The sequence below is a fragment of the Hyla sarda genome, chromosome 11 (genome assembly GCF_029499605.1).
Source record: "Hyla sarda isolate aHylSar1 chromosome 11, aHylSar1.hap1, whole genome shotgun sequence".
Taxonomy (NCBI): domain Eukaryota; kingdom Metazoa; phylum Chordata; class Amphibia; order Anura; family Hylidae; genus Hyla; species Hyla sarda.
The window spans coordinates 37,448,532-37,471,178 of NC_079199.1; the positions used below are offsets into that span (position 1 = coordinate 37,448,532).

Below are 22,647 nucleotides of genomic sequence, written 5' to 3' on the forward strand. Positions count from 1 at the left end.
TCCTTGTGTGCTCCAGCTGTTCGGGACACCACGATTTTTTCGCCACAGCGGTCACGAACCGGCCACTGAGCTAGCCGGGGGGTAGTTTACTTTCACTTTAGACAAGGCGATCAACTTTGAACGCCATGTCTAAAGGGTTAGTGCTGCCATCTATCGGCCACGGGTCCTGCCCGTTGTTAGAGGCCGGGCCCAACCCAATATGATGGGAGCGGGGAGAAAGGGAGCAGACTCAGGGCATACAGGTACCTGCATCCTTAAGATGTTAATTTTAATAACAGGAGGCAATATCAGGTGATGGACAGAATTATACAGTCAGAGGGTGTAAGTTTAGGGGCATGTACACCTAATACACATCCCCTGACTGTATAATCCCACCCATCACCTGATCCTCCCATTATTAAAGTGAAGTTCACACCCATCTGACTGATTCCCTGAAACAAAAATTATAAACCCTCATATCTCAGGAACTGGATGTTGTATCAAGATCTAAAAAAGATTGGTAACAGGTCGTCTTTAAAGGAGAACTCCAGAATATAAAAATTGTCCCCCATACTGCCGGCAGTAAAAAAAAAAAAATAAAGATGTACATACCTTCCTCCGCTCCCCCGGGGCCTCCGGTAACCGGCTCCGGTCTCCGCCACTATCCACTTCCTGGTTGCTGGTGGTCGGAGAATCATACTGCGCTCAGCCAATCACCAGCCGCAGCGAAGTCCCGACTCGGCCGGCGATAGGCTGAGCGGCAGGGTGAGAACACTTCAGGACACAAAATCCTTCACTACACCGGCACCTGCTGCCGGGGCCGAAATCGTCACACTGCCGCTCAGCCTATTGCCGGCCGAGTCGGGACTTCGCTGCGGCTGGTGACTGGCTGAGTGCAGTATGATTCTCCGACCACCAGCAACCAGGAAGTGGATAGCGGCGGAGACCGGAAGCCCCGGGGGAGCGGAGGAAAGTATGAACATCTTTATTTTTTTTTACTGCTGGCAGTATGGGGAACAATTTTTATATTCTGGAGTTCTCCTTTAAGTGAAATCATTTCCGATCAGCACCACCCCCATACATGCTCACAACAAACATAAGGCATGTGTAAACTGTATAACAACATGTGCATCCAGTTTATTATACCGTATTTTTTCGCCGTATAAGACGCACTTTTTCTTCCCCAAAACTGGGGGGAAAAGTCGGTGCGTCTTATACGGCGAATACACCCCTATCGCGGCGGTCCCTGCGACCATCAACGGCCGGGACCCGCGGCTAATACAGGACATCACCGATCGCGGTGATGCCCTGTATTAACCCTTCAGACGCGGCGATCAAAGCTGACCCCCGTGTCTGAAGGGAAAGTGACACTAACCCGGCTGTTCAGTCGGGCTGTTCGGAACCGCCGCGATTTCACCGCAGCGGTCCCGAACAGCTCGACTGAATAGCCGGGTTAGTGCTTACAGGACTCCGGGAGGGACCTTACCTGCCTCCTCGGTGTCTTCTCCGTTCAGGGATCCCCTGTATGGCCGGTGCTCTCCTTCCTCGTCATCACGTCGGCGCGTACGTGCGTCACGACGTGATGGCGGCGACGGAGAGCGAGGATACCCGGCCGGCAGCGGAGACGTTACGGAGCGACGGGGACACAGTGACAGTGATGGAGCGACATCCAGGGCAGCGGTGACGGGTCCGGAGCGGCGGGGACAAGTGAGTATTACCTCCTATGCAGTGGTCTTCAACCTGCGGACCTCCAGATGTTGCAAAACTACAACTCCCAGCATGCCCGGACAGCCAACGGCTGTCTGGGCATGCTGGGAGTTGTAGTTTTGCAACATCTGGATGTCCGCAGATTGAAGACCACTATTGGGTTCAAAATCTTTATTTTTTTTTAGATTTTGCACCTTTAAAATTGGGTGCGTCTTATGCGCCGGTGCGTCCTATAGGGCGAAAAATACGGTAGCTGCAGAACTGCTTAGTAAATATTCTAACAGTATCAAAGCTGCCTGAAAGCCAAGATATATCTTACCTGCATCCAAATGGTCTGACAGCGCTGTATAATGTATAGGCATGTACATACATGGCCACTCTGTCTGCAAGATGCTGTGAAGAGACAAGATTACTACATTAGATATAATATGGACCACAACATGGGGTTAACTACCACTCCGAGGACCACTGTACCTTTAATGGAATGTCATAGCCATAGTTCGATCTAAAGTTAGAAGCTTCCTCTCGAGCAATGTCTGCCAAGGAACGAGCGTCTGCTAAGAGTCCAGCGACAGCCTGCAAGACAGGAGGTTAGATTGACAGGAGGTTAGATTGACAGGAGGTTAGATTGACAGGAGGTTAGATTGACAGGAGGTTAGATTGACAGGAGGTTAGATTGACAGGAGGTTAGATTGACAGAAAGAGGCACAGAAAATGTTCAGGAACATCAAGAGTCTTAATACCCACATTCTCCTCATAAACAATGAAAAGTTCTTTAACTTTATATTATACAATTCCTCACCAATTTAAACATCCCTGATGTCTGTGAATGAGAACATTCTAGTTTACACGGCCAATGTAGTTTCAAACAACTTCTCCATAAGTGATGGCCTATGATTTTAAAAAAAATTTTTTAACCCCTTCCCCCTTTGGTGGTTTTTCATTTTTGCACTTTAGTTTTTTTCCTCCTCACCTTATAAAAATCATAACACTTTCAATTTTCCACCTAAAAATCCATATGAGGGCTTGTTCTTTGCGCCAACAATTTTACTTTGTACCATTAATAATTTCACTACAAATTCTACAGCAAAACCAGAAAAAAAATTATTTGTGAGGCAAAATTGAAAAAAATAAAAAATAAAAAGCAATTTTGAAATTTTTAGCAGCTTCCGCTTCTATGCAGTACAGTTTCGGTAAAAATTGCACCTTATATTTACTCTGTAGGTCCATACGGTCGCAAGGATACACAATTTATATAGGTTTGATTTTATTTTACTACTACAAAAAAAATAAAAAATTATAACTACATCCAACAAAATTAATAAAGTTGAAAAATGGCATCTTCTGACCCCTATAAAACTAATTTTTCCAAATACGGGGAACTTGTTTTTTGCGCTGTGATCTGAAGTTTTTATCGGTACGATTTTTGTTTTGATCGGACTTTTTGCTCAATTTTTTATAGTATAAAAAGTGAGCAAAAATACGCTATTTTGGACTTTGGTATTTTTTTCGGTGTACGCCATTGACCATGCGATTTAATTAATGATATATTTTTATAGTACGTTCATTTACACACGCAGCGATACCACATTTATTTAGACAGGTTTTTTTTTTATGAGAAAAGGGGGGGGGGGGTGATACAAATTTTTATTAGGGAAGGGGTTAAATGACATTTATTAACACTTTATTATCACAATGTTATAGCTCCCATAGGGGACTAACATTGCACACACTGATTGAATACACTGATCACTGTCATGTAATAGCATGGCATTGATCAGTGTTATCACCACTCGACTGCTCCTGCCTGGATCTCAGGCACGGAGAGGTCATTCGCCGATCGGACAGAGGATGCAGGTAGGGATCCTCCTTGCGCCCTGCAAGATGTTTGGGATGTCACAGTGGCGGTCCCGAAGAGCACCACTAAGCTAACCGGCAATGTTTACTTTTGTTTTAGACGGAAGGATTAATGCCGGATATCAGCCTGATCGGCGATGTCCGGCATTAGCCGTGGTCCTGGTTGCCTATAGCAACTGGGACCCACCAGGTATGATGCGCGCTCTCCCACTGAGCGCGTGTCATACCTCGGGAGCCGCAGATGGACGTTAATGAAAGTATTTGCGGCAAGGGGTTAAAATCACTTTTGCCAAAAATTACCTTTTACCCCCCACAAAAAATAAATAAATTTAAAAAAAGACCTGTCCACTAGGCGTCTCGCTTCCCTGCTGTCAACGGCCTGTTAGGTTGAACACAAAGTGGGTGCAGGGCTTAGGATGTTCTCTGTTTTGGAGAGAAAGACTGTGGGGGAGATTTATCAAAACCTGTCCAGAGGAAACGTTTCTGAGTTGCCCATAGCAACCAATCAGATTGCGTCTTTCATTTTTCATAGGCCTTGTTAAAAATGAAATAAGCAATCTGATTGGTTGCTATGGGCAACTGCACCACTCTTCCTCTACACAGGTTTTGATGAATCTCCAGCTGTGTCCCTGCATCTTTGCATGTCCAGAGGATCTGTACTGTCCATGCAAAGCAAATCAAGGTCTCTCTTATCTTAGCAGGAGCAGCAGAGCTTAGTTCACAGCTCACAATCTACAAAGCCAGAGGACCAGTAAACCCCACCCCACCCCCCCACATGCAATCTGTAGTAGAGTATTATGTAACTCATGAGCTCAGCACATGACTGTTTACTGCACTTTTACCACCACCATATCACAGCATAGCAAAGAGGCAATATATGGAGGGAAAAAAAATAAACTGTGTACTACTGGCAAAACAAATCAGCTCTGGTCAGAACTGTCAGGAGTTCTAGAACAAAGAAAGCACTCTTAAAGGGGTACTCCACCCCTAGACATCTTATCCCCTATCCAAAAGGATAGGGGATAAGATGTCTGATCGCGGGGGTCCCGCAATATAGCGTGCAGCACCCACCTGTATCTGCACGCTATATCGCGGGACCCCGCGATCAGACATCTTATCCCCTATCCTTTTGGATAGGGGATAAGATGTCTAGGAGTACCCCTTTAAGTACCCCTTTACTTAATAAGATGTCTAGGAGTACCCCTTTAAGCTCTCTCGACCGGCCAGCAGAGCGCAAAGCAGCCTGCTTCCCAGGCTAATAACATACGTTTGCATTGGGTCTCAGGAGTAAGAACGGGTGCGATAAACCACTTTTGACGTGTCTGCTCAATAAGTCAAAAGTTGTTTTTGATGATGGTAACATTGTCCTCTGTCAAATGAACAAGGATCTCTGTAAACCTGACGTGTGGGGCACAAAGCAGAAACACAAAACCTCTGTATACAAAGTAAACAGTGTAAAAGAGGGAAAAAAAAGTTTAAGAAGATCTACAGCCCTAGACACTTTTAAGTGTGACTCCAGGGGACCCCCCGTGATTTCCTGTATGGGGCCCCATCTCTGCCGTGCAGGAGGTGTATCGGCTGCAGCATGACGCCACGGTCGACAACCACCCTCCATGTATCTCTATGGGAGAGGTGGAGATGCAGCGTTCGTGCCTCCCTGCCTGTCCCATAGAGCTGTATGAAGGGGGCGTGTTGGCGACCTGTGCATAGAGGAGATCTAAGACTGCAGTACTCCTTTAAGTGCTCATACAGGCACATAGAAATCTTGATATAATGGATGTGTTGCAAGCCCTAAAGCTCCTTTTGACATTTATGGGAGCTTCACCGTGTAACCGTGCAGAAAAATTGTGCCGTTACTTTTTCTGCACGGTTCTCCATCTCCTCACGGTAAGTCTGAACAGTGTTCAAGCCAAAAAAAAACCTGATGTGGTTAATAATCGTGTGTACATTTTCTTAATAGGATTTTCTTAAATTTTTTTTCTTAGCAAGCCATCTAAATAATAAAAAGGATAAAAGAATGAAAAGCTGCTGCACGTCAATATTGCTGTAGGGCTCATAGCTTCCATACGTGTCCTACACGTTTTCCTTTCCATTTGTTTTAAAAATGTTCATCCTCAAATTGGACTGTCCTGCAGTGTGCAAAACCTGCTTCAAGTTTTCTTACCATGCCAACATGCCGATCCACATTGAAGATGCGCTTGTTAGAACCTTCTTCATAAAGTTTAGATAACACGAGCTTCTCTACGCCAAACACAACGCCATCTTTACATCTGATGGCGATGGCCGTGCTGAAAAAGGGAAAGAAAAGAAAAATTATTAAAATAATAAAGAGCACTGCAGTACCTTCTAACCACCACTAGAGCACTGAAGATGGTTCACAGGTCGCAGGAGTGCCACAGCCCTATCAACCAGCTGATCGGCAGGGCTGCTGGGAGTTGGACCACTGCCCAACACTAAAGATAGGCCATCAATTTTCAATGCAAAGAAAAAAAAATAAAATAAAAAAGGTACATTCATATGTGCAGGATCTACAGGGAGTTTCCCTCTGCGGGTTTAAGCTGCAGCAGAAAATCTACAGCAGATTACACTGAAGTCAGTGTGCTGCAGCCGGAATGCGCTCCATTCATTCCTATGGGAGTGCCGAAAAGACCCAAGTATAGCTCCCAGGCACCACTGACGCTCCCATAGAAATGAATGGAGTGCTGCACACGTTCCTCTCAGACCGCCGGTTCCATCCTGTGGATAGGGGATATGTTAAAGGGGTATTCCAGGGAAAAAAAAATTTTTTTTTTATATTAACTGGCTCCAGAAAGTTAAACAGATTTGTAAAATTACTTTTATTAAAAAATCTTAATCTTTCCAATAATTATCAGCTGCTGAAGTAGAGTTGTTCTTTTCTGTATGGCAACAGTGTTCTCTGCTGACATCTCTGCTTGTCTCCGGAAGTGCACAGAGTAGAAGAGGTTTGCTATGGGGATTTGCTTCTACACTGGACAGTTCATGAGACAAGTGTCATCAGAGAGCACTTAGACCGAAAAGAACAACTCAACTTCAGCAGCTCATAAGTACTGAAAGGATTAAGATTTGTTAATAGAAGTAATTTACAAATCTCTAGGAAAAGAGAAAAGATCTGTGCAGCTCACAATTATATAACCAACCGAGGACAAATGGGTAATGCACCTATACCTATGGTGCCAATATTGAAATAAATAAAAAAAGACAAAAATACCCAGTCCTCAAGGAAGGTATACTAAATAATAAAAAATAATAAATAAAACTGTAATTAAAGAACCAAGGATCGTGCTTCAATTATGAAAAGATATACATTTTATTTGATATATGACTGATAAGAAGTTCCACCTCACAAGGGGCCCCTCGTGAGAGGGGTATACAATCACCTAAAATAAATGAACTATCACTGATAACTAATTGGTATTACAAAATGTACTACTATACTGATACAATTACAGGCAAGATGCACTTAAATGGTTAAGGCAAGATATACTGGTAAGTGTTGAAACAATTAGGGACACTTTAATTGCTGAAAAGTCTCTTATAAATTAATCTTTTTCACTGTAGAGATGGTTATGCAATATTGTGACAAGTTCCTCTTAGTAAATGGAAATGAAACAATGTTCAGTGTATTAAACTGAGGAAATGTGAGAGGTCACAGTTATTAGTTTCTCTCTGTCACGGTCTCAGGACAAATAGCGGGCAGCTTTGTGGTACATTACCGGTCCTTGGAGCGGAAGACTCCCGTGAGGCTGGATGGATCTAGCACTTAGATGGTCACTGCAGGTGGGCTATCCAGGCCTGAGCAATCAACCGCCAATAACACTGATCAATGCAAAGCTATGGCTTTGCAGTGAACAGTGTAAGAGATCAGTGTGTGCAGTGTTATAGCCCCCTATGGGAGCTATAACACTGTAAAAAAAAAAAAAAAAAAAATAAGTTAACAAAAGGTCATTTAACCCATTCTCTAATAAAAGTTTGAATCGCCCCCCTTTTCCCATAAAAAAAATAAATAAATAAATAAAAAAAAAAACTGTAAATAAAAACAAACATATGTGGTATCGCCGCGTGCGTAAATGTCCGAACTATAAAAATATATTGTTAAACTGCACGGTCAATGACGTACATGCAAAAAAAAATCCAAAGTCCAAAATAGCGTATTTTTGGTCACTTTTTATAACAAATTTTTTTTATAAAAAGCGATCAAAAAGTCCGATCAACACAAAAATGGTACCGCTAAAAACTTCAGATCACAGCGCAAAAAATGAGCCCTCATACCGCCCTGTACGTGGCACAATAAAAAAAATTAAAAGTTATAGGGGTTAGAAGATGACAATGTTAAATTGGCATTGTCATGAAATAAAAAAATTGATATGTTGTAGTGCTTAAATACTACAACATATCTCTAATATAGTTTAATTAAAAAAAGTGATTTTAAAACCATTTTAAAATCACTTTTAAATTCGGCCATTAGGGGTCGCCCTCCTAGTGGCCGAATGCATTCGGCAGTGACGTCACTACAGAATTTCGTCTCATTTGAGCCTGGCAAATCAGTCGAAATTCCAGTCACTGCGGTGCTCGCTCCCGCCTGTCAATCAAACAGGCGAGAGCGAGCACAGTGAAATCCAGGGCTGCGCATTGGCTCCCTGGACTCTCACACTGGCCGCCTCCCTGCTGCATATTCTCACTGCAGCAGGGAGGAACATGGCTCTTACCTCTGCTTACAGCCCCGGCTCCAGTGGGGATACGCCGCCTCCTCACTGCTCCTTGCAGCTGTGTCCTGTCATTGCCGGGGGGAGCGCGTTATATGGAGCAACAAGTGTATGCCCGGCTTCCTGTCATGCTCCTACACTCTGGTAACTCTCTCTATGGTTCTGGAGGACTTTCAATCCTCCAGAAACATAGAGACAGTTTCCAGAGTGTACGGGCATGACAGGAAGCCGGGCATACACTTGTTGCTTGCTACGGACCCCCGCTCATGGTCCGGCACAGGTGAGGGGGGGCGATATTGGTCGGGGGCTGGGTGTCTTCCAACACAGGGTGCCTCCAGTTGTTTCCCCACTACAACTCCCAGCATGCCCTGACAGCAAATAGATGTCAGGGCATGCTGGGAGTTGTAGTGGTGAAACAGCTGGAGGCACCCTGTCAGGAGAACTATGGGCGGAACTCGGCCCCCAGCAGGCATCAGTGACGTTGTGCCTGCTGGGGAAGTCTGCCTGGTAGTGAGCACACTACCAGGCAGACAAAATGCCATTTTTAAGATAATAAAAAAAATAAATAAAGGCAGGGAGGGGGTTAGGGATAGATGGGCAATAGGCAGGGACAGAAAAAAAAAAAAAAAAGAGGATGGTGGGAGCTACCCTTTAAAGGTATACATTTTCCTGCATGTAGTTATGATTTTTTTCCGAAGTAATAAAAAATCAAACCTATAAGTAGGGTATCATTTTAACCGTATGGACCTACAGAATAAAGATAAGGTGTCATTTTTAATGAAAAATGTACTGCGTAGAAACAGAAGCCCCCAAAATTTACAAAATGGCGTTTTTTTCTTCCATTTTGTCGCACAATGATTTTTTACCCCATTTCACTGTAGATTTTTGGGTAAAATTTCTGACGTCATTATAAAGTAGAATTGGTGGTGCAAATAAATAAGCAATCATGTTGCAAAACTACAACTCCCAGCCAACGGCTGTCCGGGCATGCTGGGAGTTGTAGTTTTGCAACAGCTGGAGACACTGTTTGGGAAACACTGTGTTAATGGTAAAGGATTCTATAAGATCATCACTTACCTACTGTTTTCCACTGCTTTAGCTGCATATTCAACCTGAAACACTCTGCCATCTGGTGAGAACGTAGAAGCCGACAGATCATACTACAATGAAACAAAAAGAATTGTCTGTAAAACCTGGACTTTATTTTAGTAAAAATTTAAGAAAATGATTAATAAAAACTCTCTAGGCAGAAGACTACAACAGAAGGTAAACTAACGTCCCTTTCACACTACAGGTATCATCCTGCTTTTTTACTTCCGTTATTTTACAATAACGGTTATTTTACAATAATGGATGAAAAAAAAAAAACGGATGCAATAACTGAAAATAACGGATGATAACGGATGACCATCATCTGTTATTTTGAATGGGTTGTTTCTTAAAAAACCTGATGTTGTTCTTCCGTTATCACCAGTTACATCTTTTTTAATCAGGTTTTTAACCCTTTTTTGTAAAGCTGTACTGAGCATGCTCAGTACAAAAAACGGATTTTGAAAACGGACAATAACCGATGACAACGGATGTTTTTTTTTTTTTTTTTTTTAACATCCGTTTCCCATATACTTCAATGTTTTCCCCCATTATTTTTGCTGGACCAAAAATTAGTGCATACACTGTTTTTTTGTGCTGGCAAAAATAATCAAAATTTGTAAAAACGGACATACCTGATGCAAAAGGATGGTCAAAAAACCCTATTTTTGATGGCGGGCACTTTAAATCAATGAACTGCAGCAGCTTTTGCGGGGCCAGAGACCGCTGCTGCCGCCCGCTTCTCTCCCCCTGCCTGTCCTGAGGTCCTCCCTAGTCCATCCACCACCGCCGCCGCTGCCCCATTGCCTCCCCCATCCCCGGGGTCCGGGCTATTTCTGGCTCCAGCGACGTCCTGAGCTGTCACTGTGCACACTGACGGTGACGTCACATTGAGGACGTCACTCGTCATTGCGCTGCGCAGCGTGCAGGACGTTGCAGGAGCCAGAAGTAGCGCGGACCCCGGGAACATGTAATTATAAAACCGGGGATGGGGGAGGCAATAGGGCAGCGGCGGCGGTCTCTGACTGGGTGGTGCATTATCGGCATATAGTCAAGGTAATTGCCGATACCGATAATGTCCAAAAGCGTGAATATCGGCCAAACCAATAATCGGTCGATCCCTACCAAAGATCACTAAAATCAACGGGCAGAAGAAGCTGGCTGTATGCTGTGGTGTCCCATTGGTGCTATGGATTTATAGAAGGGCTGTGTGTGCGTCACCGCCCTACAAGTCTACGAGATAAAAACTTGTGACAGATCACTATGGCTTGTCAAGAGTCTATAGACCAGTGTGTTCAAACCAGAGTGCCTCCAGCTGTTCCAAAACTATAGCTGTCCAGGCATGCTGGGTGTTGTAGTTTTGCAGCAGCCGGAGAGCACTCTGTTGGAATACACTGGTTTAGACCTTCACTGATTACAAGAACAGCATTCTGACATTACTACAAATCCCCTCTCATGCAAAAAGCACATAGACCCTCAATAACCGGATGAGTCTTTCATGTAGCAATGATACGGTCACTGCAGATACATCAGCCACAATAATTAGCAAATATTCCTGAAACTATGACATCATCCCTTTTTGTCAGAAAATATCCATGATGATCAGAGGTGCAATGCCCCAAAGTCTTCCTCCTAAGCATCATGTGTTTTTTTTTGTATAATAATCACAATGTATACAACCCAAAAACATTCAAACCCCCTATATTCCCATACAAGTGTATAAAAGCAACACTGTGAACCAACTGTAATTGCGCCTGTCAACTCCTGTCTATATGAGCTATTATGGGGTTTAAGGGGGTCCTGCACTTGGGATCCTCCTATAAGGCTCTGGCCATTATATAATACAGCCGCTGTTTTCCTGGAGGTTCCAAGACCTGGACGTGATCATAATGGTCGCTCATATTTGAAAAAAGTTGCAACAACCCTTTAAGCAGTTTTATGAGCATGAAGCTTAAAGAAAAACTCCAGCCAAATCCTATCTACAGGATTGGGGATAAGTAGGACCCCTGCGGTCTCCAGGAGCGGGTGTCATCTACCGTTAAACGTCACTCTCTCTGTTCATTTCTATGGAGAAGGCCCGACGGCTGTAGATGGGTCTCTTCATAGAAATGAAGCATGTGCCGCCTGCAGCACACACTCCTCACTGAGAGCCGGGTCTCGTTCCAGAGATTGAGTGGGGTCCCAGCAGTCGTTCTTTTTTTCCAGGCCTTCTAATCTCTAGTGTGGACATGCCGCTTCATTAAAGGAGTTCTGTAGTGGAACATAACTTATCCCTTATCCAAAGAAAATGGGATAAGTTCTAGATCTCCTGAACGGGGCCCCTGCAGTCAGCTGGAAGGCGGTGTTCCAACCCGCACACAGAGTGGTGGCCTCCACGCCCCCCATCGAGATACATAGAGGGGGCGTGTCGGCCGCGGCTTCCTTTGGAACAGCCACTTACGGCAGAAAGCCAGGGCCCTGTTCAGGAGATCGCGGGGGGTCCGACGCTTTGGATAGGGGACAAGTTATCTTTGACTGCACCACTCCTTTAACAGGAAGAGAGGAGGCCCATTCTGGAGATCGTGAGGGGTCTCAGCAGTCGGACCCCCCTGCGCTCAGACACTCATCCCTTATCTAAGGTCTTTAGGGCTGGATAACCCCATTTAATCCAGTGCTGGCCGTACAGGCGTGGTGCGCACCGTTCATTAAGGGGTATTGTTTTACTACATTCTATGCGTCAGTAAGGGATCCAGCATTTGGACCCCAAGCAACAAGATAGTTACACTCTATCCTTTGGATAACTTTCCGAAATGAGAATTCCTATAAACCAGTGCTTCCCAACCGGCAGAACTACAACTCCCAGCATGCGGACAGTCTTTGGCTGTCTGGGCATGTTGGGAGTTGTAGTTTTGCGACAGCTGGAGGAGGCAATGGTTCATAGTCTCTTGACAAACCATAGTGACCTGTCAGAAATTTTCATCTGTGGCGATACAAGGCTTGTAGAGTAGTGTACACACACATTATATACAGTGGGACAAAAAAGTATTTAGTCAGCCACCAATTGTGCAAGTTCTCCCACTTAAAAGATGAGAGGCTGTAATTTTCATCATATGTATACCTCAACTATGAGAGACATAATGAGAAAAAAAATCCATAAAATAACATTGTCCGATTTTTAAAGAATTTATTTTAAAATTTATGGTGGAAAATAAGTATTTGGTCACCTACAAACAAGATTTCTGGTTCTCACAAACCTGTAACAACTTCTTTAAGAGTCTCCTCTGTCCTCCACTCGTTACCTGTATTAATGGCTCCTGTTTTAACTTGTTATCAGTATAAAAGACACCTGTCCACAACCTTAAACTTTATACTCCAAACTCCACTATGGCCAAGACTAAAGAGCTGTCGAAGGACACCAGAAACAAAATTGTAGACCTGCACCAGGCTGGGAAGACTTAATCTGCAATAGGCAAGCAGCTTGGTGTGAAGAAATCAACTGTAGGAGCAATTATTAGGAAATGGAAGACATACAAGACAACTGGTAATCTCCCTTGATCTGGGGCTCCACGCAAGATGTCACCCCGTGGTGTCAAAATGATCACAGGAACAGTGAGCAAAAATCCCAGAACCACACGGGGGGGGACCTAGTGAATGACCTGAAGAGAGCTGGGACCAAAGTAACAAAGGCTACCATCAGTAACACACTACGCCGCCAGGGACTCAAATCAGGCTGGGTCCACACTACGTTTTGTCCCATACGGGAGCGCATACGGCAGGAGGGAGCTAAAACCTCGCGCTCCCGTATGTAACCGTATGCGCTCCCGTATGCCATTCACTTCAATGAGCCGACCGGAGTGAAACGTTCGGTCCGGTCGGCTCATTTTTGCGCCGTATGCGCTTTTACAACCGGACCTAAAACTGTGGTCAACCACGGTTTTAGGTCCGGTTGTAAAAGCGCATACGGCGCAAAAATGAGCCGACCGGACCGAACGTTTCACTCCGGTCGGCTCATTGAAGTGAATGGCATACGGGAGCGCATACGGTGACATACGGGAGCGCGAGGTTTTAGCTCCCCCCTGCCGTATGCGCTCCCGTATGGGACAAAACGTAGTGTGGACCCAGCCTCATACAGTGCCAGACGTGTCCCCCTGCTTAAGCCAGTACATGTCCGGGCCTGTCTGACGTTTGCTAGAGAGCATTTGGATGATCCAGAAGAGTACTGGGAGAATGTCATATGGTCAGATGAATCCAAAGTAGAACTTTTTGGTAAAAACTCAACTCGTCGTGTTTGGAGGAGAAAGAATGCTGAGTTGCATCCAAGGAACACCATACCTACTGTGAAGCATGGGGGTGGAAACATCATGCTTTGGGGCTGTTTCTCTGCTAAAGGACCAGAACGACTGATCCGTGTAAAGGAAAGAATGAATGGGGCCATGTGTCGGGAGATTTTGAATGAAAACCTCCTTCCATCAGCAAGGGCATTGAAGATGAAATGTGGCTGGGTCTTTCAGCATGACATGGATCCCAAACACACTGCCCGGGCAATGAAGGAGTGGCTTCGTAAGAAGCATTTCAAGCTCCTGGAGTGGCCTAGCCAGTCTCTAGATCTCAACCTTTGGAGGGAGTTGAAAATCCATGTTGCCCAGCGACAGCCCAAAAACATCACTGCTCTAGAGGAGATCAGCATGGACCAAAATACCAGCAACAGTGTGTGAAGACATTGTGAAAACTTACAGAAAACGTTTGACCTCTGTCATTGCCAACAAAGGGTATAGAACAAAGTATTGAGATGAACTTTTGTTATTGACCAAATACTTATTTCCCACCATAATTTGCAAATAAATTCTTTAAAAATCAGACAGTGATTTTATGGATTTTTTTTCTCATTATGTCTCTCATAGTTGAGGTTATAACCTATGATAAAGATTACAGGCCTCTCATCTTTTTACATGGGAGAACGTGCACAGTTGGCGGCTGACTAAATACTTTTTTGCCCCAGTGTGTGTGTGTATTTGTTATTTTTCTATAAAACCATACAGCTGGTTATGTGGGGAGCACCAATGGGACACTACAGCTGTCCTCTTCTGCACATTGATTTTAGTGATTTGGGGGGGGGGGGGGGGGAAGGGGGTCTTCTACACTTCCTTTGATCCTGTGACCATGATTATATCCTGTAGCAGTGGTCTCCAACCTGCGGACCTCCAGATGTTGCAAAACTACAACTCCCAGCATGCCCGGACAGCCAATGGCTGTCCGGGCATGCTGGGAGTTGTAGTTTTGCAACATCTGGAGGTCCACAGGTTGAAGACCACTGTCCTATAGTATTGTATAAGAAAACTGTTCCGCAACTCTCTACTTTGCTTCACTTTCTCATTGTCCTCAGTATCTCTGATTGCTCACAGAAAATAGAAACATTTTTATTCAGATCCAGGCGAGTATTTAACGCGTTTCTATTCACTGACAGCAAGCAAAGATGGTAGGAGAGCTTTACATTGTACATGACCACTATAGTCTATGAGAGCAGCAGCAGTCAGTCAGCGAGTCAGCACCGGCGCTGCCCCTCACCCATTAGAGCGGTAACGTAGGATGACCGTCCGGGAGGAGGAGGCGCCGCTTCTCACCGCCTGCTCTCCCGCTCTCCCCACCGCACAAAGAGACGCAAGTCCCCGGGAGACCCCGCCATACCGAACAGGCAGGGTCAACTACAAGAACGCGACAGAGCTAGCGCCACCCCGCGGGAGAAGCAACGCGGCTCCGGCCAACAGCGCTCACTCACCCCGGTCCCGATAGAACTCATGTCTGACAGTGCTGAGCGGACTCCGGCGGTGAGACGGCACTTTCACTTCAGTCTTCCTCCGCACACTCACCAGGCAGTATCCAGCTACCTGATTGCTCACTAACAGACCAATCAGCGGCTTCACTCTAGAAAGACCAATCAGAGACTTCACTCTACAAGACATGCGCAGTATAGATTAAGCGTTGTATAAAGGAGTGGACTAAGTAGAGGAGCGCCCTCATGTGGTGGGAGGCCTGCTTTGTGCCGCTTGTATTTTACTTGAAAGCAAAAGTTACAATAAAATCAGCGGCGTTATCTAAAAATATCTGGGACACTTCAAACAACCTATTTTTGGTGATTTTTTTGACCTGAAAATATTGCACTCATAAGATGCTGTTCTTTGTGGCATTTTCTTCTTTATTAAGTATTGGGTTTTAGTATTGGTATCTTTTCACTGGCATTTTACACAATGCGTTAGTATATGTGGGCACAAAATAAACAATACTAAATGTACGGTGTCCATTTTAGGACATAGTCAGTTGTCAGCCATACCTCCGTCAATCAAAACAGCGTCCCGTCTCCTCCCTCAGACCAATCTCCGTCAGGCGTCATCCTAAAATCTCTCATCCAAAACTCCGTCATCCCTCAGAAGAAAAACCTTCCTGCTGTGTAGCAGAGCCGAGTCAGTGTTGGCTCTCTGCTGTACGGGTTCTGCTGTACATGTTATTCAGTGTCGGCTCTGCTATGCGGCAGGAAGTTGCGTCTGAGGGAGAATCGTCTGAGGCATGACGGAGTTTAGGATGAGGGACTTTCGGATGATGGAGTTGTGGCTGAAGGATGACAGCGATTGGTGTGAGGGAGGAGGCGGGACGCCATTTCGCCTGACGGAGGATGGAGTTGCGGCTGACGACTGACAGCGATTGGTCCGAGGGAGGAGGTGGGACAGAGGACGTAGTTACGTCTGACGATGTCCTAAAAATGGACACCGTATAAATGAATGCCGACTTGCTATGCCTAATAAGATCATAAGAGAAATAAATAGACAATTCTCATCTAATATGTATGAAATACGAAAATCAGAGGGGGAAACGTAAAACACTTTTAAGTATTATTATGTAGATGTGCACTCCCCATGTGTTCTGTCACCATTGCAGGGGTGAGGACATGGTGGTTGTGGTGGGAGTTCACATCTACATCATAACACTTTTTTTTTTACGTTTCCCCCTCTGATTTAATACTTATTTATCACCTTCCAGATGAGTATTGTCTATTTATTTCTCTTATGATCTTAGCAGGTGGGCATCCATTTTGTATTGTTTAGTTTTTGTGCCCACCCATACTATTGGTAATAGTGTCCTGTATGTAGAGCATATTATGTTTCTCTTGGCCTTGTTTATGCTCACTTTGGAGCTTTAAAAAAATATTTTTTAAAGAGAAACTGACAACTACTGTATTTATCGGCGTATAACACGCACTTTTTAGGCTAAAATTTTTAGCCTAAAGTCTGTGTGCGTGTTATACGCCGATACAACCCCAGGAAAGGCAGGGGGGGAGAGGCCGTCGCTGCCCGCTTCTCTCCCCCTGCCTTTCCTGGGGTCTAGAGCGCTGCTGTCGGCCCTTTTCCCCCCCTGGTTATCGGTGCCGCTGCCCGTTCTGTCCCCCTGACTATCAGTGCCGGCGCCGACAGCCAGGGGGAGAGAAGGGGCAGCGGCACCCATTGCCGGCGCCGCTGCCCCGTTGCCTCCCCCCATCCCCGGTGGCATAATTACCTGAGTCCGGTCCGCGCTGCTCCGCTGCTCCAGGCCTCCGTCGTGCGTCCCCGGCGTCATTGCTATGCACGGCGCGGCGCATGACGTCAGAGCGCCGCGCCGTTCAGCGCATAGCAATGACGCCGGGGACGCACGACGGAGGCCTGGAGCAGCGGAGCAGCGCGGACCGGACTCAGGTAATTATGCCAGCGGTGATGGGGGGAGGCAACTTGGGAGTTGTAGTTTTGCAACATCTGGAGGTCCACGGATTGAAGACCACTGCATAGGAGGTAATACTCACGTGTCCCCGCTGCTCCGGACCCGTCACCGCTGCCCTGGATGTCGCTCCATCGCTATTGCTGTGTCCCCATCACTCCGGAACGTCTCTGCTGCCGGCCGGGTATCCTTGCTCTCCGTCGCCGCCATCACGTCATTACGCACGCCGACGCACGTACGCGACGACGTGATGACGAGGAAGGAGAGCGCCGGCCATACAGGGGATCCCTGAACGGAGCAGACACCGAGGAGTCAGGTAAGGTCCCTCCCGGTGTCCTGTAAGCACTAACCCGGCTATTCAGTTGGGCGGTCCCGAACAGCCCGACTGAACAGCTGGGTTAGTGTCACTTTCTCTTCAGACGCGGCGGTCAGCTTTGATCGCCGCGTCTGAAGGGTTAATACAGGGCATCACCGCGATCGGTGATGTCCTGTATAAGCCGCGGGTCCCGGCCATTGATGGCCGCAGGGACCGCCGCGATAGGGGTGTATTCGCCGTATAAGACGCACCTACCCTTTCTCCCCCAGTTTTGGGGAAGAAAAAGTGCGTCTTATACGGCGAAAAATATGGTACTAAGGTTATAGAGCGGGTGAATAGCTGTAAAAAGAAGGGAGTTGTGCCCTTTTCTATATCAGTTGCCATTGCTCAGCTTTATTGGGTTTAGTTTGGGTGAACTAGCTGTCAGTTTCTCTACAACCACAGTGTTTTGTACATACAGTGACCCCTCGACCTACGATGGCCCCGACATACGATAATTTCAACATGCGATGGTCTCTCAGAGGCCATCGCATGTTGAAGGCAGCATCAACATACAATGCTTTTGTATGTCGGGCCATCGCATAAACGGCTATCCGGCAGCGCAGACTGCTTCATCTGCCACCGGATAGCCGTTTACGGTGCCCCGTGTGGTCCGCTGACGATCACTTACCTGTCCTCGGGGCTCCGGCGCGTCCTCTTCGGGATACCCTACATCGTCGCCGCTCTCCATCGTCGTCATCACGTCGCCGCGCGCGCCGTCCCGTCATCCAATAGGAGCGGCGTGTGTAGCGACGTGATGGCGGCGACAGAGAGCGCGGATGCCGGGGAAGCAGAGGCCTTGCCGGAGCTTCGGGGACACCCCGGGGACGCGGCAACAGCGATGGACGGCGACATCCAGGGCAGCGGTGATGGTCCGGAGCGGCAGGGACACGCGAGTACAACTTCCTCTACCAGTGGTCTACAACCTGCGGACCTCCAGATGTTGCAAAACTACAACACACAGCATGCCCGGACAGCTGTTCACTGTCCGGGCATGCTGGGTGTTGTAGTTTTGCAACATCTGGAGGTCTGCAGGTTGAAGACCACTGTCCTATACTTTACATTGCACGGATCCCTCAACATGCGATGGTTTCAACAAACGATGGTCCGTTTGGAACGGATTACCATCGTATGTTGAGGGACCTCTGTATATTGATTATTGTTAAATAACATTTGTGCAGTGTTTTTTATATTCGGGTGTGCACTCCTTTGGCTTGGCGTTATGCATTCATCATGTGACCATTTCTATTCATATATAGAATGGGAAGAATGCATATGTCTCAGCGTCGTCTTCCCACCATAAAAGTGTATGGGAGAAAAAATTCCAAGATTACCTGGGAAAAAAAAACACTGTAGTCTGCATGCAGCGATTTTTGAAAACTGTCACTGAGCCAAAAAAAAAAAAATACGCCAATTAAGGACAGTGCATTTTTGCCTACAAAAATGGAAACCCAGCCTTAGACCACCCTGATGACTTCTCATCAACTCATCTCTGCAATAATAGTAACTTCACTCATTAATAATGTCCCCTGTGCACCCCGAATGCCAGCCGCACCACTGAATTAAATATTTACTAAATACTGTACTTGTCACAGTACTTAATAAGGAGGCTGTATAAAGATTTTAAGACTATTTACAAATAAAAATACTGTAATTCACCATGGATGTTTGTATGTGTACAGTCCCTTTAAACCTTCCCAAACCAGACTGCCTTATTGCACAAGCAGTTTATTATTTTTTGCAAAACAAGTTGTACTTTTTAATGCCACCATTTTTTTCCACCATGTATCTTATTGGTTAATCTTTATAACTATTTTTTTATTTTTATTTGCAGGGAAATATCAAAAATGTGATTTTGTCATCCCTTTAATTCCTCATTGCATTTTAAATTACGATGTTCGCTGTATGGTAAGATTACTAATACATATGTGGTGATATGGGGGTGCAAGGTATCATTTTAAATTTGTGACGCCAGGGCACCGTTAGCCTATACATGGTCCGAGGTGGAGACAACGTTTCCTGGGTCAGACATGGGGGGGAACCACACCGACAGCGGGTTACGGATAACTGTCTTTTACTAAGGCAGGTGTAAATGGTACAACACACAGTACAGAGCAGAGTAGAAGGAATGCAGTGTAACCCTTGAAAGGCCTGTTGCCTTGCTGGGACTTATGATGCTTTTCACCCACTTGAATTAAATAGACTTGAGACTTAAAGGAGTACTCCGGGAAGGGAAAAATTGTCATTCATACTGGGGGAGATTTATCAAAACCTGTCCAGAGGAAAAGTTGCCTAGTTGCCCATAGCAACCAATCAGATTGCATCTTTTATTTTGCAGAGGGCTTGAAAAAAAATGAAAGAAGCGACCTGATTGGTTGCTATGGGCAACTCAGCAATTTTTCCTCTGGACAGGCTTTGATAAATCTCCCCCACTGCCGGCAGTAAAAAAAGAAAGAAGTACATACCTTCCGTTGTTGCCTCCGGTAACCCACTCCAGCCTCTGCCACGATCGAAAATGTCACACTGCCGCTCAGCCTATCGCCGGCCGAGGCGGGATTTCGCTGCGGCCAGTGATTGGTTGAGTGCAGTATGACTAACCGGCAACCAGGAAGAGGATCGCGGCGGAGGCCGAAGCAGGTTACCGGAGGCACCGGGGGAGCGACGGAAGGTATGTACCTCTTTATTTTTTTTTACTGACAGCAGCATGAATGACAATTTTCCCATCCCGAAGTACTCCTTTAAGAGATATCCCACGCTGACTAGGGTTCTGCTAAGGTCCAATTTCACTGACACCACCAGGTTATGACTCACCAACTCCTGGATGGGGAACACTTGCAGAATGGAGGGCCGACTTGTTTAAGCGCTTTTCTTTAGGCTTCCCTCTGGATTCCCTCACAATTCTTCCACCTCCTTTCCACACTGCAGCTCACATGGAGCTCTGCTCAGCTCTCAGCTCTAGGCTAAACTGGAGCAACTCCTCCCTCCTACACTATATGCCGGACAATTAGGGGGTTCTTATTGGATAACAGGGGTCCCCCTGATTACTCTAAATCTCCTTCTTAAAGGTACAGTACACATAATACAAAAATACAGTGACTACAGTGACTACAGTAAATATAATAAATGCATGAACATAGTAAATATTATAGCTGTGGGCCTAACACAGGAGCAGCAGGCCTGTCCGCAGGAGATCCGCAGCCCACAGGACAGCCTTTGGTGCTGGGACACCACACATATAAAGCAAGTCCTTACATATAAAAGTCAGAAAGATCTACTAGAAGCTGAAACGCATCACTTTTACCGTGTTCCTGTGATGTCTACCATGGCTCATCAATAAAGGAACCGTTCCTGAGTCGGGCGCTGAACACTTTTGCTTTTTTAATGAAAAACAATATAAATATTGCTGAGATCATACTGACCCACAAAATAAAGCTATACAATGATCCCTGAAGATACAATGGCCTCATATTACAATATTTTTTAACATACAATGGTCTTTCCTGGATTAACATTATCTTAACATCCAATGCTACAGACAGTCCAGATCTGCGATATGTGATAATGGCTGCTAGATCTGACCAATCAGAATGGACATTTGGTAAAACCCCTGTATTATTGAAGTACATGCACTGGTTTGCTGTTTATAGCACCCCCTCCAGTATACAGTACTGTACTGCTCTTAACATGTTCCAGGACTATCTGCTTCTTTGGACACCAGGTGAGAGTGCTCTGTATTGTATCTCCTGTATACTGTGCACTGTACAGGTCCTGAAGAAACTCCTGTCTTCTATGTATAAAGTGGTTTACAGCTTTACTTGAAAGCCTTAGTATGACTAAGGCTTTCAAGTAAAGTCAAAATGTGTCACTTTTATTGAAATGCACATTGCTCTCTACTGTTTTTCTTTAAGTTTTATTACTTTGGCAAGATAAAAACGTAAAAAGAAAAAAAATAACCCATGCCTTTTTCCTTTTTTTTTTTTGACAACACCAAATTAAGGCCAGCATTTAGCTGTTATTGATACCATTTTGAAATACATATGACTTTTTGACCATTTTCTTTGCCTTTTTTTTATTCAATAGTTTTTATTGAAGTTTTTTTAAATAATTCTTTGCCATTTTTTATAAATGTATTTTTAATATTTTGGGAAGTGCATGGGGGATTTTTTTTTACATTTTATTTCTTACTAGTTTTATAAGGCAACTTTGACAGCAATCAGCAGATCATTGAGATAATATTCTGCTCTAGTGCAGTGTATTCTGCTTCATATATCTGGCCTGGCTGAAGGCATGGCAGGCATGGGGGCCTTCACAAGACCCCAGCTGGCACAGAAACAATGGAAGACAATTTCTTACATGAAGCAGTCACAACATGTAAGGGGTTAATTCATTGGGCTTCCACTGTACCTACCAGGAGTGGAGAAACCTTTGCTCTTGGTAATTTCCACATGCACTTTATCAGCTCTTTTTCTTCATTTGGATATGCTTCTCTATTTGGCACAAGAAAAAAAAATCAACATTTGGTATAACTTGCAGGACAGGAGTTTGTTAGAAAAATATACCAGTGCAATGGCCCTGGTGCTAGGCAAAACCAGTAGATTTATCTTTGTGCCAAGCAAGAAAGCCAAAAACTCTTAATACAAGCAAGAAGCTACTTGGTACTACTGTAGGATAACAGATGACCTTCTTCAAGGCTACATTGCAGTACAGTTAACCTGCTGTGTGCTGCTGTGGGACATCCAGGAAAGTCCAATTCATGAACTTCAAAACAACGGGTGTCATTCATTGTGCAGAATGTAGGTGAATTTACATTAGCCTTATATCCGGAGAACTCAAGAACATTCAAGAACATGCTCGCATCATTATGATATGATATAATTTCTTCTCTGCAGGCTTTATCTATAATGTGCAGTCCTCCCTGGTGAGTGGAGTCTAATGTCTATGGTGTCTCTATACACTGTACACACAGAGGAGGAGATCCTGCACTCCTATATCTCTATACACTGTACACAGAGGAGGAGATCCTGCACTTCTATGTCTCTATACACTGTACACACAGAGGAGGAGATCCTGTACTTCTATATCTCTATACACTGTACACAGAGGAGGAGATCCTGTACTTCTATCTCTCTATACACTGTACACAGAGGAGGAGATCCTGCACTTCTATGTCTATACATACTGTACACAGAGGAGGAGATCCTGCACTTCTATGTCTCT

At 45.2% G+C, this 22,647-nt stretch overlaps 1 protein-coding gene across 1 annotated transcript in view; it reads right to left on the bottom strand.

The window, feature by feature from the left end:
• PSMA3 (proteasome 20S subunit alpha 3) overlaps positions 1–15,267 on the bottom strand; it is a 28,044-nt gene extending 12,777 nt beyond the window's left edge. Inside the window, exons 1-5 of the mRNA XM_056546163.1 lie at positions 15,112–15,267; positions 9,345–9,427; positions 5,708–5,831; positions 2,161–2,262; positions 2,006–2,079 (exon numbers count right to left, since the gene is read on the bottom strand). Coding sequence (XP_056402138.1) covers positions 2,006–2,079; positions 2,161–2,262; positions 5,708–5,831; positions 9,345–9,427; positions 15,112–15,132 — 404 coding nt within the window. The 5' untranslated portion in view covers positions 15,133–15,267. The remainder of the gene's footprint in view (positions 1–2,005; positions 2,080–2,160; positions 2,263–5,707; positions 5,832–9,344; positions 9,428–15,111) is intronic.
• Positions 15,268–22,647: the final 7,380 nt, after the last annotated feature.